A 16,571-nucleotide genomic window follows, 5' to 3' on the forward strand; every position below is an offset into this window, starting at 1 on the left:
GGTGAATATGTCTTTAACCTCCTTTTAAAACTGCGTCTAGACCAGGGGTGTCCAAACCTTTTTCATGTGGGGGTGCGCATATTGAAGCGTACACAGGGTGAAGGGCCACAGATCGGTGGATAGTACTGCGAAACCTTTGACTAGCAGAGGTTTAAATTGTGCCCCATACCTTTATTTATGCTTAAAACCTCCATGCCAGCTCTGTCTCACAATAAAATGTTAATTGTTAGGCTAGGATTGTGTAGAATTATTACATTTAAAATAAAAAGGACCAACTGTGATGATGTTTACTGATTCAGCAAGAAGGCAGACACCCCTGGTCTAGACCCTTTAAGGATAATTGACCTTAAAGGACCTTAGTTTGACAAATCCTGACTTGACAAGTAAAACATGTGGTCTGTAAATTCGACAAATAGATTCATTTGTCAAGTAAAAGACGCTCAAAACCTCCCCGTCTTCTTCTTTAGTCCAGGTTTTAGTTCTTATTTCGGAGAGAACAGTCATGCACTACACGGCTTATAAATCCAGTGGAGTTTATCTGAAAGGAAAACACGATGTCGCGCTGAGCTGACGCCACTGAGCGGTTGGTGATTTATTATCCACAGAGGCAGGTGAGGTCTGCTGGAAACGAGCTGAAACACCAGAAAAGGCCTTAAAGCTACAACACGGGCCTCAGTGCATGAAATAAACAACATTTTATCGCTCTGTATAGAACATGGGGTTGTTCAGGTCATTCAAAAGGACGCAAAGTTTCTCCTTGTTAAAAGAAATCATCTAAAAATTACATTTAGATGATGACTTAAAGAGCAGGTATTATGTTTTTGCAGGTATTTGGTAATAATATCAAACACATCTTTATCGCCATCTTACACTGCAATGCAATACTGATCAAATACATCTAAAAACTAAATATTCAGTGGTTTTGTTTCCTGACTTTATGCCCATGAGTCCCTCCTCCTCTTGCTCCTCTTTGCTCCAGGTCGTTTTTTGATAAGAGAACAACTTCGCAACATGGTAAAAAGCTAAACAATGTTGGATCTCCTGCAATAGAAAATGGTGGAGTGTGGCGTGTTTTCCCCCTTTCACCGCCAGGAAAAAAAGCACGAACTGCTGGTGCACTTGTCGACTGTAGGTTTAGCGAGCTAGCTAACTTGACAATAACGCTCATACTAGAGCAACAAGATGAGAACTTACGCTTAGTGCAAGAGCATGAGTCCACACGACTGGTTACATTTAAGGTAGCTCATCATTTTTTTTTTTTAATTTACAAGCAACCAGTGCTTTAGCCTCGATAGTGTCCCCTTCATTGTGTATTTTGATATTCCTCTATTGCACATACAAAAGTCACGAGCATTCACTTCTCCCCTGTTCTGACATTTGTTATACTCCAGTTCTCGATAGCGTATAACAGCTAACAGTTGCTAACAGGTCAATTCCAGGCTTCACTGCGGTTACTTTAACTCCCGATACTCACTCAGAGCTTGACCAGACCGACCAGCAGAAGTGAGTGAGGAGACGTGTCTGTTTTTGAGCGTAGAGCTATGTTAAAGGGACTATACGGAGTTTAGAAATGTTGAAATTATGTATTTTCCTCCCCCTACATGTTCCATGCCATGTCCTAATGCAGTGGTTCTCAACCTTTTGGAGCCGCGACCCCCATTAAAACAGGTAAAGGGGTTTGTGACCCTCTCGCCCGGGTCACACCATGGGAAATAGGAACATTAGCCTACATAATTCTTAAAAAAACAAATAAAATTCATAAAACTACAAACATAATTGCACTCTGGTACAATAGCAAACACATGCTAGAATAAAACATTAGATTATTTGCTAATGAAAATATGTATATTTTATCTAAATGATCTGGCGACCCCCCAAATTTATCTCGCGACCACCATGGGGGTCCCGATCTCCAGGTTGAGAACCACTGTCCTAATGTGTAGAATGAGCTCAGACCTTTCTCCACAACTGCCTCTAAAATCCTGCACTGTCACTCAAAAAGGTGTTAATTCGGGTCTGAAGTGCCGTCATGTACGAGCTTAATATAGAAGCTGCAGTTACACATAAGACCTGAGGTGGCAGTAGTGAGAATAAAACTGACCAACTTGCATCTAATCCTTTTAAAGATAAAACCACTGACTCGTCATATGACAATCTCTCCAAAACAGCAGATTGTCAAGGAGATCAGAGAGTCGAAGTCTCACCTGCAGCTGTGGTCGTGCGGATGGCCCTGCAGGGAGCTGGAGGCGCGGGACAGGCCCAGGCGTGCGAAGGCGTGGTAGTGGCTGAGCGCGGCGTCCGAGAGGCCGGACACGGCGTCGGTCTGCTCCTCGTAAAGGTTCTCCCAGTACGACTGCAGGCTCGGGGTCCCCGCGGGGTACGGCCCGAACAGATACGAGTCCAGCTGGTTCACGATCTCCTGGCTCACGCTCGCCTCGAACTTCCGGGCGAAGAAGGCGGGACGAGACGCCTGCTGCGGCGACTGCGGAACACAAGGCACACACACGTCTTTAATAATGCTTTCATACCTCTAAAATAGTGCAAAACATGATCTATAGATAAGTAAAATCTTCCTGGAAAAGGTAAATCTGTCATTGGTTTGAGTTGGAAAGTTAACCTCTTAACTCCCGCCTGAACCGAGAGGATCTTTTTCCTCACGTCATCAGATTTTTTTTCCATACATTTTTTGTTGGGTATTCAACTCATTTTTGTAACTTTTTAGTCATTTTTTTAATCACATTTTTGTACATTTTTTCGACATTTTTTCATCAATTTTTTATCATTTTTTGGTCATTTTTTAAATCACATTTCTGTCACTTTTTCGTAAAATTTTTATCACATTTTTGTCATTTTTTAATCACATTTCTGTCATTTTTTTGTCACATTTCTGTCATTTTTTGGTCAAATTTTTATCACATTTTTGTAATTTTTTTATCACATTTTTGTACATTTTTTTGCCATTTTCTGATCAATTTTTTGTCATTTTTTTGTCATTTTTGTCACATTTTTGTCATTTTTTCGTCATTTTATTAATCAATTTTTTGTCCTTTTTTTGTCATTTTTTTATCACATTTTTGTAATTTTTTTATCACATTTTTGTACATTTTTTTGTCAATTTTTGATCAATTTTCCGCCATTTTTTTGTCATTTTTTGTCACATTTTTGTCATTTTTTCGTCATTTTATTAATCAATTTTTTGTCCTTTTTTTGTCATTTTTTTATCACATTTTTGTACATTTTTTCGTCAATTTTTTCGTCAATTTTTTATCCATTTTTTGTCATTTTTTTGTCACATTTTTCTTCAATTTTTTAATCATTTTTTTGTCATTTTTGGTCACATTTTTAGCACATTTTTGTAATGTTTTTTGTCACATTTCTGTCATTTTTTCGTCAATTTTTTATCAAATATTTGTCATTTTTTGTCATTTCTTTGTCACATTTTTGTCAAATTTTTATCACATTTCTTCCATTTTTTCTTCCATTTTTTGTCACTTTCTTGTGACATTTTTGCCACTTTTTCATCCATTTTCGTCACTTTTTTGTCACATTTCCATCATTGTTTTCGTCTCAGTTTTGTTGCTATTTTCACAGCTTTTTAAAGCCAAACTGGAGAAAATGTGCTCGGTTCAGGTGGGAGTTAAGGGGTTAAAATGAATCTGCCAATGGATTTGCAAATGACACTAGGGCTCTTAACTCCTCATCCATCCAAAAGCCCCATTCACTGACTCGGGACAGTGACATCACGAAGGGGGCGTGTCCCTGAGGCAGGAAACATAATGAGCATTGCGGGACGGGGTCACTCTGGGCGCGTCACCTTCGACGAACTGCGCCGCCGAGCGACAGCGACCACATAGTTACAGGGTTCGGAGGCTGCGTTATGATCACAGAGGAGCTATTTCAAACTCACTGATGCACGCGCCGGGTTTCCTCCGCGGGACGCAACCAACCCAACAAAACTCCAACAGAACTCCAACAGAACTCCAACAGAACCCCGCGCTGACCTGGACTCACCCACCAACGCAGCTCCAGGGAAACAAACTCAAAAGGCTTTGGTAAGGGTTTGTCCTGGGTCAACCTGATAAAGGTCTGTTTAGTTTATTTGTTCAAATGCATGAACCTCACAAAAGAAAAGACTCTTTGTCCAGATTTGGGGGGTAAAGTGCACTTAACATTAAAACACAATGCCTCCAGTTACATTAGCTAATCAATAACCATTACATTTCTCTAAAACAGGTCTGAATTAGCATTTGGCCCACAGTAATTACCGTATTTTCCAGACTAAAAGACACACTTTTTTCATAGTTTGGCAGGGGGTGGGCCTTATACTCCGGAGCGACCATAGATACAATATAATAAAGATGAGCAGGTCCCATTCAGCCCCATTCATTGAAAAAGGTTCCCGAGTCCTGTGTGTAATTTAATGGCCGCTCTGTCTCCTCCTATGCAGACTGTTCCTTAAAAGGGCAAAAAGGCGGGAAGCTGCGAAGAGTGGGCGGAGCCTCCACAGAGCTCCAGAGCTTGATTGACAGGCTCTGGGGCGAGTCAATGTACTGAAAATGCTTCCAAATTTCAGGCTTTAAACAAAAACTAGCCGAGTTAAAAATATTTCATGTACCCCAGCGTTGTCACCTGGGTCATAGCGATTTTTTGGAAAACAAAAACTCTTTGGAGCCAGACTTTTAAGCCGTTCTTGGGATGTTTGAAGTCCCATTAGAATCAATGCTCCCAAGTATCTCTTGGAGTCACCCCTGACCAGCAGGGGGCGGTATTACAGCAACGTCAGCTCATCGAGGACCATAGAGGAGCAACTAATCTGTGATTTTTTGTCCTTCTTTTAAATTCAAATACATTTTTTTACAGGCTAATCCAGCAGCAGAGAGAAAGTGTGGAGTGGGCGATAAGCGGAGGTTACTCTTAGAGAAGAAAACAAAACAAAGCTAATCTTGGGCTAAAACAGGGGTAGGCAACGTCAGGCCCGGGGGCCAAATCCGGCCCTCCGGCACAGCACCTCTGGCCCTCAAGATGATTTTGAGAAACATTATTACACAAATCAGAGAGTACTTTTAACATTATTAGAGTTAAATGGGAGAAAAAAAGGTAGAAATACCGTCAATGCACCCAGTTAGGTCATGTATTATGTACAACACTGGACAAAGATCGTTTTAAGGAAGAAAGGACAAATCTACTTGAATTAACAGATTACATCTGAGGTTTGAGTAGATTTGGTCTGGTCTTGGACGAGATTAAACCTCTAGTAGTAGTTATTTTCTTTTTTATTCTTGTTCCATTGGCGCTATAGCATTTGTATCTTGGATTAGTTCAAACCAACTCAAATTCAACATAGAAGAACTTTAATTCAAGCAATTTTAAGCCATTTATCTAATTTAAGATGGTCATTTTTCCAGTGTTGTGCTTTACTTTGGGCTAATAATCAGCGGCTTCGGCCCTCGGTCTATTTACATTAAAGAAAATTGGCCTCCGCCAAGAAAACTTGCCAACCCCTGGGCTCAAAGCTCGATGTCCACAGTGAGAGGAACGAGTTCGCGAATGAGAGCTTGAAAAACGTGCTGCCGGGAGAGGCTTGTCAGCGGTGCAGTGACGCCTCCGTGCCCAGGTTGTTGATTTGGTGATTTGGAGCGAGATGGAGAGTTTGGTTTGTTCTTTATGCTGTAGTTTTCTGAACTGTTTATGTGACGCTAACATACCAGACACCTGTAGCTAACCATCAATGTGCTACGTTACCGTACGCCTACTCAGCCTGTTGTTTTTTTCTTCATTTGGCAACAAATCCACCTCTACAATATCATAAAGACACAAGAGAAACACCGTCTGAAAAGAGGAGGAAAAGCTTTAGGTCAAGCAGAAGCTGTGTTTTGAAATGCCTTTCCTGAGCCCAGGCATTCGGATCAGATGAATTATATGCTTCTATAAACTTATGACAACACGGACTCAATAGAGAACGCACTGGATTACAAACATGTTTTAAAGGGGATTTTCAAGGCCGTGGGAACCCAGGGTGCTGAGGGCGCTGCAGCACCACCTGGCGGATAGTTTGTGAACTGCAGGCAATATTAACCCCTTAACTCCCACCTGAACTGAGCACATTTTCTCCAGCTTTACCCCAGTCCAAAAGCTTCTGGAAAAAAGGTTTGAAAATAGCAACAAAACTGAGACGAAAACAAGGATGAAAATGTGAGAAAAGTGGGAAAACACTGACGAAAAAGTGACCAAAAAATGTATAATGGACAAAAATTTGACAAAAAAGTGAGAAAAATTTGACGAAAAATTGCGGGGGAAAAAGGACGAAAAAGTGATAAGAATTTCACAAAAAAATGCGAATAATTTGACGAAAAAGTGACAAAAAATGGACAAAAATTTGACCATAAAAAGGGAAAAATTTGACGAAAAATGGATGAAAAAATTGATGAAAAAGTGATAAGAATTTGACAAAAAAATGTGAATAATTTGACGAAAAAGGGACAAAAATTTGACAAAAAAGTGAGAAAAATTTGACGAAAAAATGAGAAAAAATGGATGAAAAAGTGATAAGAATTTGACAAAAAAATGTGAATAATTTGACGAAAAAGTGACAAAAAAGTCACGAAAATTTGACAAAAATGAGACGACTGCCCCACAAAAAAAGTGATGAAAAAAAATCTGATGTGAGGAAAAAGATCCATTTAGTTTTGTAGGTCTTTCAAATGAGGTGTTACACTGGCCTACCGGATTTGGGTAAAGCTGAACTGGAGAAAATGCTCTCGGTTCAGGCGGGAGTTAAGAGCTTAATAAATAGGATTTATGCACAGAAAAAGTATTTTGGGGGTACATTTTGTCCCTCAGCGCCCCCTAACTAAATATCTTCCCACGGCTCTGGGGATTTTATCATGACATGAGACTGGACTGATTGCAAGGCTTTCAAGTGCGAAATAGAAGCAGTAACGTGATTCGTCCTGTTAGATGTATAAGTACCTTTACTGTCTGAATATGTTATAGGATCGAACGCTGCTTCTCCTTTTTATTTCTGTGCTAAACACCAAAGCAACCCGGTGCAGATGACTATACTTTTTGCTGTATAGATCAGTAATATCCGTTATTAAAGGGAGGTACAAGAAGAGAGCCATTATTTACTTTTATATAGAACTTCTTTAGCATCTTAGACCTAAAATCACTGCCCTTACAGAGAGCTGTCGTCGGGCCGTGGCTCCCGTTTGAAGCCACATCTGCTTTTTATAACTTTGTGAAACGAAGCTAACGTGGACTGAAGCGAGCTTTACGAGAGCAGACCTCGAGGTGAAAGCTGGATACACTGTAGATGTATTGTTTCTTGTTTTACATCCCTCTCTTTGGGGGGAAAAAAAAAGCGCCTCCACACTGTCATTTTAACCCGACTGTAAATGTGGCTCGGTCTTTCAGGGACCTCGACTCGCGCTTGGATCCTGCGAAAACCCCACATTACGGTAATGACAACCTCCGCTCTAAAAATACTGTCGTCCAGCTGTTTCAGGAGCAGACCGCAGAGAGGACCGGCCCGACGCGGAGTCGGAGGAACCGCCGCTAATTTGTGAACGCTGGGATATTCCCGCGCAGGAGGGTCGCACCGGCGGACTCTGTGATCAGTCAGAAAGATCTATTAAAAGCTCACGTTTTCCTATAAAAAGCTGTTTGAAAACGGGAGCGGAGGCCTCAGTTTGTGCCGTGTTCTTGGAAGTCGACTTTTCCGAGTCAAATTCCTGCTCAGAAACTCGGGCGACGTCTCTCAGGCCCATGTTTAAGAATTCAAAATTACACAGAATGAAAAAAGAGTCCCGACTACAAAACATTTCTACTACACTATATGCAGCTATTTCTGAATCTTTTCCCACTGCTGCCGCCGGGTTTCTGCGAGAGGAGCAGTGTGGTTCCTGAGCTTAGACGAGTTCATTTGTACCTGTCTGGTGTTCACGCGTGTCCTCAGTCACGTAAACACAGCACAGACGGCGTTAGCATTTAGCCTCTCCTCCACTATAGCTCCAAACCAGGTGAAGATAGAAGCTACGAAGCTCTTCCACGTTTTCGTTTACATTTTCTAAGAAGATTAAAAGGGGAACTATCTTTGCTTTCCTGTGCGGATGCCAAACTACTCCTGGTATTATTACGCCTTACAATATAGTTCCTTTTTATCCGCTTAGAAAACCCACATTGTTTAATTTTATGTAATTATACCTTATAGTGTAACATTTCACGTCATCATATTTAAATAGGGGAAACGTGGAAGAGCTTGGTAGCTTTTATGTTCACCCTCACGCCGTCTGTGCTGTGTTTACGTGACTGAGGGCACGCGTGAAGGTCAGACAGGTACACATGAACTCGTCTAAGCTCAGGTAAGAACATATCTCAGTATGGAAAAAAGGTGGCCTGTTCCTTTATGAAAGAAACACACTGTTTTAAATACACATTTTCAAGACAGCATATAACTGTGCGATCAAATAGCAAAACAAACAAGATATATAAAGTAATCGGAAATGTATTGCTGAGGTCTATAATCAAAAGCTCCAGTAAAATATGTTTAAATTGGGAAAATACTATTGAGGGAACTTTTTTTTCAATAAATGAATAATAATGAGCCTGACATGACAGTTGCCTCATAAGCTTTACACTTTTATTACCCTTTACCAGCCTGTGTCACAAGTTTGTGCTTCATTACAGTCATTATTTATTGACTCCACACATGGCCAGGGGCAGACTGTCCATGTACCACATGGCTACAATGTGTTGTTTATATCCTGATCTCTTCCTGATTCTTTCACCCTAGTGGCTGGAATGAGCAGTCTGGTTATTTCTTAAAAAGTTCATAACTCCACGCAGAAATGGGCTTTTTTTTTTTTACATACTCTGGAATATATGCTCTACAAGGGACCAGACTGAATCAGTGGGCCACTTCCGGCCCGCGGACCGCCTGTTGAAGACCCCTGGTATAAAGGACATGCCTGAGATGGTCTACAGTGAGTGGCAAAGTTATTTCATTTTGAGAGGCACTATTAATAATGACTTGTATTGCGCTTTACTGTGTTACTCTCAAAGCGCCACACTGTAGTAATTATTCAGTGGTGGTGAGCTCCCATTGTAGCCACAGCCGCCCTGGGGTAGACTGACCAGTCTGTGCCATCATTCATTCTGACCTATTGTGCATGTTTTAGTGGTGGGGAAACTTGAGGAGACCTACGCAGACACAGGGAGAACCTGCAAACTCCACAGAGAGTTCCCGTCCGAGGATCGAACCTTCAGTTTGCCACTGCACCATCATGCCGCCAACACATTGGTAAATATAAAATACATATTAAATATGAATTTTAAAGCTTTGCTGCGATCACTTGAGGTCATTCCTGAGGCAACTTTCAAGAACCAAACTGTGAACATGTAAATCACACTGTCCAGGTGAATATATCAACTTTCCTCGGTCACAGTGATATTAAAGCCACACTTTGTAGCATTTAACCCACTGATGAGTGTAAAATTTAAGTGTTACGTTCATCATTTTACTGCGAATACCTCTAAAAACATTTATCATTACGGTCTATGTAAGTCTTGACACTTTACTTTCCCGCAGCCTGAAAAGCTCCGCGGCGTGGCTTTAAGAGTGGACCGGTGTTTGTACCTGGAACCTGGGCAGGTCGTTGGGCTTGAAGTCGTTGGGGGAGCAGCCGCACCAGTCCACGATGTGCTTGTACTGGCACTTACAGCCCAGCTTCCGGTTCCAGTTGGTCACGCGCAGGTTATTGTCCACCATCGTCTGACAGAGGGCGCTGTTCTCCAGGACCGTGTGGAAGAACGACTGCACACAAACACAAACACGTCTCAGCTTTCTCCGTTTAGTGGACGAACTCTCTGCAAAGTCATAAAAGGCGTGACGTAAAGCGAATACCAGAGGACTCAGAATAATTAACGAAACAACGGACTGGATAATGAGCCCCGAGTTACGTCAGTCACAAAACAACTGTGTTTAAAGCACTAAACTATGCCAATAAAAACATTTCTACCTGCGCCTCTGGAAATGTCCGACATTTTAGCTTTACCTAGGACCCAATAGAACTCCACACATCGAAAACTCTATGCCATATTCACTGGCTCCATGTGAGTTTAACCCCTTAAAGGTCCTATATCATGCAAAATCGACTTTTTGGAGCTTTTAGCCATGTTGTTATGCTATTTCCTTATCAAAAACACCCCCAGAGTGGTTTGTGGCTTCATTCACGCAGCTCTCAGTAATCCTCCTGAATCCTGCTCTCTGAGCAGCTCCTCCTCCCTCTCCTGGTGAACGACTGAGTGTTCAGTTGTGTCGTCACAGCGGAACGGAAGTGCTCGACATCTGTAATGTAATGTCTTAATTCTATGCTTACGGACGGATTTTAATTTGTAAAACAGCGTTTTCATTATTTCGGTCGTAATAGAGAAAAAAGAGTAAAAAATGGAAGAAAAAAAAAAAAAAAAAAAAAAAAGGATGTGCCCGAGGTGCTTCCAGGTCAGCTGAGGCCAAAACAAACACATCGCGTCTGAACAGATCAGTCATGTTTGCGCTGCAGCTGTGAAGATGGAGCTCGTTACCTACTCTGGACACCTGTTTTTTATTCTTAACTAACGATAATGTCACGGACGGAGAAAAAGAAGCGCGTTTGGAGTTTATATTCAACCTTTTTCAAGAAGAGGCCACTCAGCTGTTTTTTTCTCCGGGAAACAGCGACTATCAGCCAAAATATTGTTTTTCTGTGACTGTCTCTGATGGATGTTTGGGGAACCTTCGCCAGAATCAAAGTGGATTAACTTTTATAACCAACGCGAGTCCCATAATGTAAACAGCGATGGAGCAGAGGGTGAGTCAATCCAAACGCGGGTTAGCTTGTGTGTTAGCATATTAGCATGTGTGTTAGCCATTTATGAAGCTGTGTTGCAGATGTCAACTCCGTATAATGGCATCGTGAAGTGACTTCACTTATTGCTGTTTATTTATATTACGATAAAGTTGTATGCGCGGAGAGAGGGGGCGGAGTTAACTGAATCGAAGCGTTGTGTCTTCCGGGTTTGAAAAATACCTCCAGAAAACACTTATATTTATCACAAAAATGAGTGCTCCATAATGGTAGAGGTACAATATATCATATAAATGCCTATACTTAACTTTGGAATGGCTAAAATAGCATGATATAGCCCCTTTAACTCCCACCTGAAACGAGCACATTCTCTCCAGTTTGGCTTTACCCCAGTCCAAAAGCTTCTGGAAAAAAGCTGTGAAAATAGCAACAAAACTGAGACGAAAACAATGATGGAAATGTGACAAAAAAGTGAGAAGACATTGACAAAAAAGTGACGAAAAATGGGTGAGAAAGTGGCAAAAATGTCACTAAAATGTCACAAGAAATTGACAAAAAAATGGACAAAAAAATGACAAAAATGTGACAAAAATGTGACAAAAAAAATGAAGAAAATGTGACAAAAAATTGACAAAAAAAATGACAAAAATGTGACAAAAAATTGACAAAAAAAATGACAAAAATGTGACAAAAAATGTGACAAAAAATAACGAAACTTTGATTAAAAAAATGACAAAAAATGACAAAAATGTGACAAAAAAATGTGACAAAAAAAAAAGACAAAAATGTGACCAAAAAATGACGAAAATTTGATTAAAAAAATGACGAAAAAAAAAAAAAGACAAAATGTGACAAAAAATGACAAAAATGTGACAAAAATGCGACAAAAATGTGACAAAAAATGACAAAAAAATGACAAAAATGTGACAAAAATGTGATAAAAAATTGACCAAATAATGTGATAAAAAAAATGGACAAAAAAATGACAAAAAACCTTACAAAAATGAGTTGAATTACCCAACAAAAAAATGATGGGAAAAAAATCTGATGACGTGAGGAAAACGATCCTCTCGGTTCAGGCGGGAGTTAAGAGGTTAAGATTGATTTTTTACAGTTTTATTTTTTGTTGTTTGTTAATGATTAAGCCTAGGGAAGATACTGGAAAAGATACGATATTGGGGACAGCTCTAGTGATGCAGGGAGGGGTCAGGGATTTTCCTCAGCCCGCGGGGATTGTGACCCTCAGCATGAGGCTTAATAAACAGCAGTTTTATTCATTCAGAAATGAACGGGACTGGTTTGTGTCATCCTCTCGTGCTCTCCCTCCGGCTCAGAGCTCAAAGAGCAGGAGGGATGAGTTAAAGAGCAGAAAACAGGTGACTTTAGGCTCCATAAAAGCTTGTTTTGATTCAAAAACCTGCTGCAAAGATGTTACAATTATGTAGACAAGGCTACATTTACTATTTAACTGTTTGCACATTTCCTGTCTATCCTGCAAACCCTGAGTGTTTCTTGAGAGCTGATGTAACAAGTGAATTTCTCCATTGTGAGATCAATGCAGGATTATCTTAAACACAATGGGCACAGTGACCCCACGTGATTCCACCTGGATAGAAGCATCAGTGCTGCCCTTCCTTTTACATTCAGAATCAGCAGGTCCCACAGGAATGAAGCAATAGCTCAAGATTTAGAAAAGGACAGCGAGAATGTGAGCAGGTTTAAATCATTATTATTATTTGTTTATTTGATATGGACATAACTGCATTGGACAAACCAGATACATTGTTTTTAGTGTTATAGCAAAACTGCTCATTTGCAACACTTGTCCATAGGAGGCTCCACATACACATTACGTGAAACATAATGTGGAAACCTCCGTGTTCATAACGGTGGGAGTTTTTGTCTTGAAGCGAACAGCTAACATAAAATAAACATTTAAACCAGGGGTCCTCAAACTTTTTGCGTTTGTTTTTTTTCAATTGTATGACCCAGACCAAAAGTAGAGATGACTCGCCTGCACAGTCGTCTCCACTACTTTATCCACAAGATCAACACTTGATTCAGGCACATATTTGTTTAGTGGTTTGCAAAAATAGTTATCAAGTCTCCACACTTTGTTTCAATTTGAAAGATCACAGATATTACATTTATTTTTTATTGTCGAATAAAACATCATTGCGTAATGTGACCAAAGTAATAACAACTTACAGTTGTATTGTTTACCACATGGCCATAATGTGTTGTTTATGTCCTGATCTCTTATGTCAGGGCCCTCTGCTGGACATGTGCGGAATTATTTTTTATTTATTTAAGTTGCCCCCTAGTGGTTGGAATGAGTATACTGGTTATTTAGTTAAAATCATAACTCCACACAGGAATGAGCTAGAGACTTACTTTTAGTTGGACATACTAATTCAGGTACCAGTTTAAATCATCTCCAGGCCTTAGTTTGAGGACCTCTGATTTAAACTATTGTGCAAAGTTTTGAACAAACCTGCACAAAAAATAATCTACCTGTAAGTGTAGTTTACATTTTATTGAGTTATGTTACATTATCATTATTTAACACTAGCCTTTAGCTCGCAAGATAAAAGCTCCTGAGGAACCACCGGCGTTTCCTCCAGGACAGGATTCACAGTGAACATCATGTTTTTTAAGGTCAGCACACACTACACGACTTTTATGCCCGATTTCGCTCTAATTCTCAGTAGAGCCGAGTCTAATCGAGTCGCGTCTAGTCGAAGGCGGTCACACAGAGTCGGGTCGTGTAGTGTGGGGGGGTCGTGTAGTGGGGGGGGGTCACGACTGGACAGACGTTCGAATCGTGTAGTGTGGGCGGTAGAAAGACGCGACTAGACTCCAGTCGTAGGAAATCAAACATGTTTGATTTTTAAGCCAGATTTTGGACGCACAGGAGAACGTGGGTGATTTTACCGTCCCAAATGTGAACGACAGAGTGATATAAAGACAGGAAAACACCGCCGCGCCTCCTTTTTTCACTCCTCTGTTAAACCAGCGGCACAAACAACTAATTTCATGGCCACAGCCCCACACACGAAACAGCACTACTTTATATCACCAAAAGTTCACGACAACCACCTTTTCCAGCTACATTTCAACCACGAACAGAGTTTAGCGGCACTTCCTGTGTTTGGAGACGAACTGTTGAGCTTCTCCTCGCCGCGAACGGCAGCTAGCCTCTCGCTTTCTCCTCTGTCTCCTCCGCTGTCTCCTCCATCCTGAGGTTGACGCCCGTCTCCTTTTCTTATTAAATCCACTGAAATACGTTCCGCTTCTTCCTGTCGCCAACTTTTATCTCCATTTGACAGAACTATAGCCAAGTTGAAGGCTTCGTAGTAGCGTTAGCCTAGCGCTGCAGTGTTGTGACATTGTTGACACCGGTGACCAATCGGGACCCGCACACGTTATCCCACGCTCACAAACACAGACCTATCTTTGCGGATTTGGGGTCAGTTTTCGAAGCCGTAGAGACGATATATATATAAAATATATAATTCTATGGTACAGACGCGTTGTGTTATAAAACCTCAGCTGTTTGTCAGAATCGTGTAGCGTGTTCGCTCTTACGATTCTCAGTCGTTAAGTGTGAACCCCCAGACGTTCGAAAATCGCACTGAATCCAGTCGTGTAGTGTGGACCCCCCATTCTATATAAAATCGTTTACGACTAGAAAAGTCGTGTAGTGTGTGCTGACCTTAACACGTAGTGACTGTCCAATGAACTACAGTATCTCTTTATTTGTTTGGGACCCTGCTAATTTTGAATGTAAAGATACAGGACAGGAAGCACAGCACCGACCTTACCGTCCAGGAACATGGATAAAGCCATTTTGACCCGACCCGCCCCGCGATCAAATGGGAACAAGACTTTCCATGACCATAACCTGTTTAATAAAGCGTAACTGACGGTCAGCCCTAGTAACGTTTCCCGCTGTGTCCGGCGTTTACCTCGGCGGGCAGCAGCGTGTAGGCGTAGAAGCGCTTCATGTTGGTGACCAGCGCGTCCCCGGAGTTCACCACGTAATCCACGAATCGCCGGTTCAGCTGGAACCAGTCGGAGCCGCCGTCCACCGCGATGCCTTCTGGGATTTTGCGGTCGCCCAGTCGCCACATGTGGGTGTCGCACTCGAAGAACAGGCGGTCCAGGCCCTGCTTACGGATGAAACTGGAACCACAGATACAGCAATGAGCCTGAGGACGGGTCCGAGTCTGAAAGTCTGAAGGTGTAAATGTGAATTACCGGGCGGTGTCTCGGCCGTGGGATTTGATGAAGTTCATGTTTCTGTATTTGGTCAGAAATCCCACCAGCTGATCGTTGGTCCTGAAACAGACAGAGTCAAAATACTGTGAGGTCAATGTTTTAAAATGAGCCGCTGATCTGTGTCAACCGCACTGTGAGTAGAGCTGAGTAAAATTTGCAAACCATCCGAATATGAAATAATGTGCTAACGTCTTTATTTACCTAGCGCTTTGTCGCTCAAATAGCTAATTGTCCAGAAGAGACTACGAAAGGGCCAAGGGACATTTTTCACATTTGTGACCCAGTTTCCCCCCCAATTTTCTCCACGTTTTTAAGTAACGTGTTTACCTTAAAGAGGGGGTATTATGCATTTTTCAATCACATAGCACCAGTCTATATCACACTACAATGATGATGAAACCTTCTGTTGGTCTGTAAATGCAGTAAATTAGAATAACTGCCTTGTATAAAATTGCTCTCTCAAAATGGCTGTAGTGAATGTCTTGAAATAGGCCTCTGTCTCTTTAAGAACCTCTGAGCCTTTAGACACACCCCCTCCACACGCTGTCTGTGGCATCAGTGGGGAGGGGGTTCTGCTGAGGAGCAGTGGTTGGTTACTTGGCTGGCGATGAAAGCTCGGAGGCGTCTCCAGGAGGTGGGGGCGTTCCTAGGAGGACTCAGGCAAACCTATCCCTAAAATGGCCGCCATCAGAGTTTTTACAGATTACTCAAAAATACGTGAATGTGCCAAGGCAACACTTCAGGCATGTTTTTGGAATGACATAATAACATGATGTAAAGCTTGAAAAAGTCGATTTTGCATAATACCCCCCCCTTTAATAAACTAATAGAAAATATTTAACACGGATCTTTGTTTTAATCTTGGCTATATAACAGGCTTTCAGGTTGCATTAATATAAACTCACATAAAGTGATCTGATCACTACACTTATGCACAACTAATATGTGAGATCATATGTGTGATTATTTGACGTTAGCATTAGCATGCTCCCGCTAGCTTTAGGATGCTGTTCTTAGCCACGGAATTTTGCACAAAAATACGTTTTTGGAAGTTAAAACTAACTCAGCGATTGAATTCTCCAGGTTCTTAGCTTTAAAACGACATACAGCATGTCCACATTCACTTAGATTTATTTGGTGAAATGTGTGTTTTCAAAGTGGTGAGAGCCAAAACAAGTATTGGTTCAGTATTGGATTTTTGTAACCATTTCTCGATATCGTATTTTTTCCAGTATCGGCTCCGACATCTGATACCACAGTATCGGATCGGTGCATCCCTATTACTGACCATTTGAGATTTTATTTTGAATTAGTGTGTAAAAGTGTCCTTTGATCTAAATGTACTAACCATCATCCTATAAAATGTTAATGATAAAGAAACGTTCGCCACACTTCAGTATTGCGCCTGGCTTCCCTATTCATTTGTATGGGGGGTGGAACGTTCGG

The 16,571-nt window shown here is 41.3% G+C and overlaps 1 protein-coding gene across 1 annotated transcript in view; it reads right to left on the minus strand.

Annotated features, from left to right (window-relative positions):
- The window catches only part of LOC306968841 (xylosyltransferase 1-like), a 60,885-nt gene that overhangs the window by 18,191 nt on the left and 26,123 nt on the right, over window positions 1-16,571 (minus strand). The window contains exons 5-8 of the mRNA XM_079564379.1: window positions 15,105-15,185; window positions 14,813-15,029; window positions 9,635-9,811; window positions 2,205-2,482 (exon numbers count right to left, since the gene is read on the minus strand). Coding sequence (XP_079420505.1) covers window positions 2,205-2,482; window positions 9,635-9,811; window positions 14,813-15,029; window positions 15,105-15,185 — 753 coding nt within the window. The remainder of the gene's footprint in view (window positions 1-2,204; window positions 2,483-9,634; window positions 9,812-14,812; window positions 15,030-15,104; window positions 15,186-16,571) is intronic.

Source organism: Gobius niger, assembly GCF_951799975.1.
Source record: "Gobius niger genome assembly, chromosome: 10".
In the NCBI taxonomy this organism is placed as follows: domain Eukaryota; kingdom Metazoa; phylum Chordata; class Actinopteri; order Gobiiformes; family Gobiidae; genus Gobius; species Gobius niger.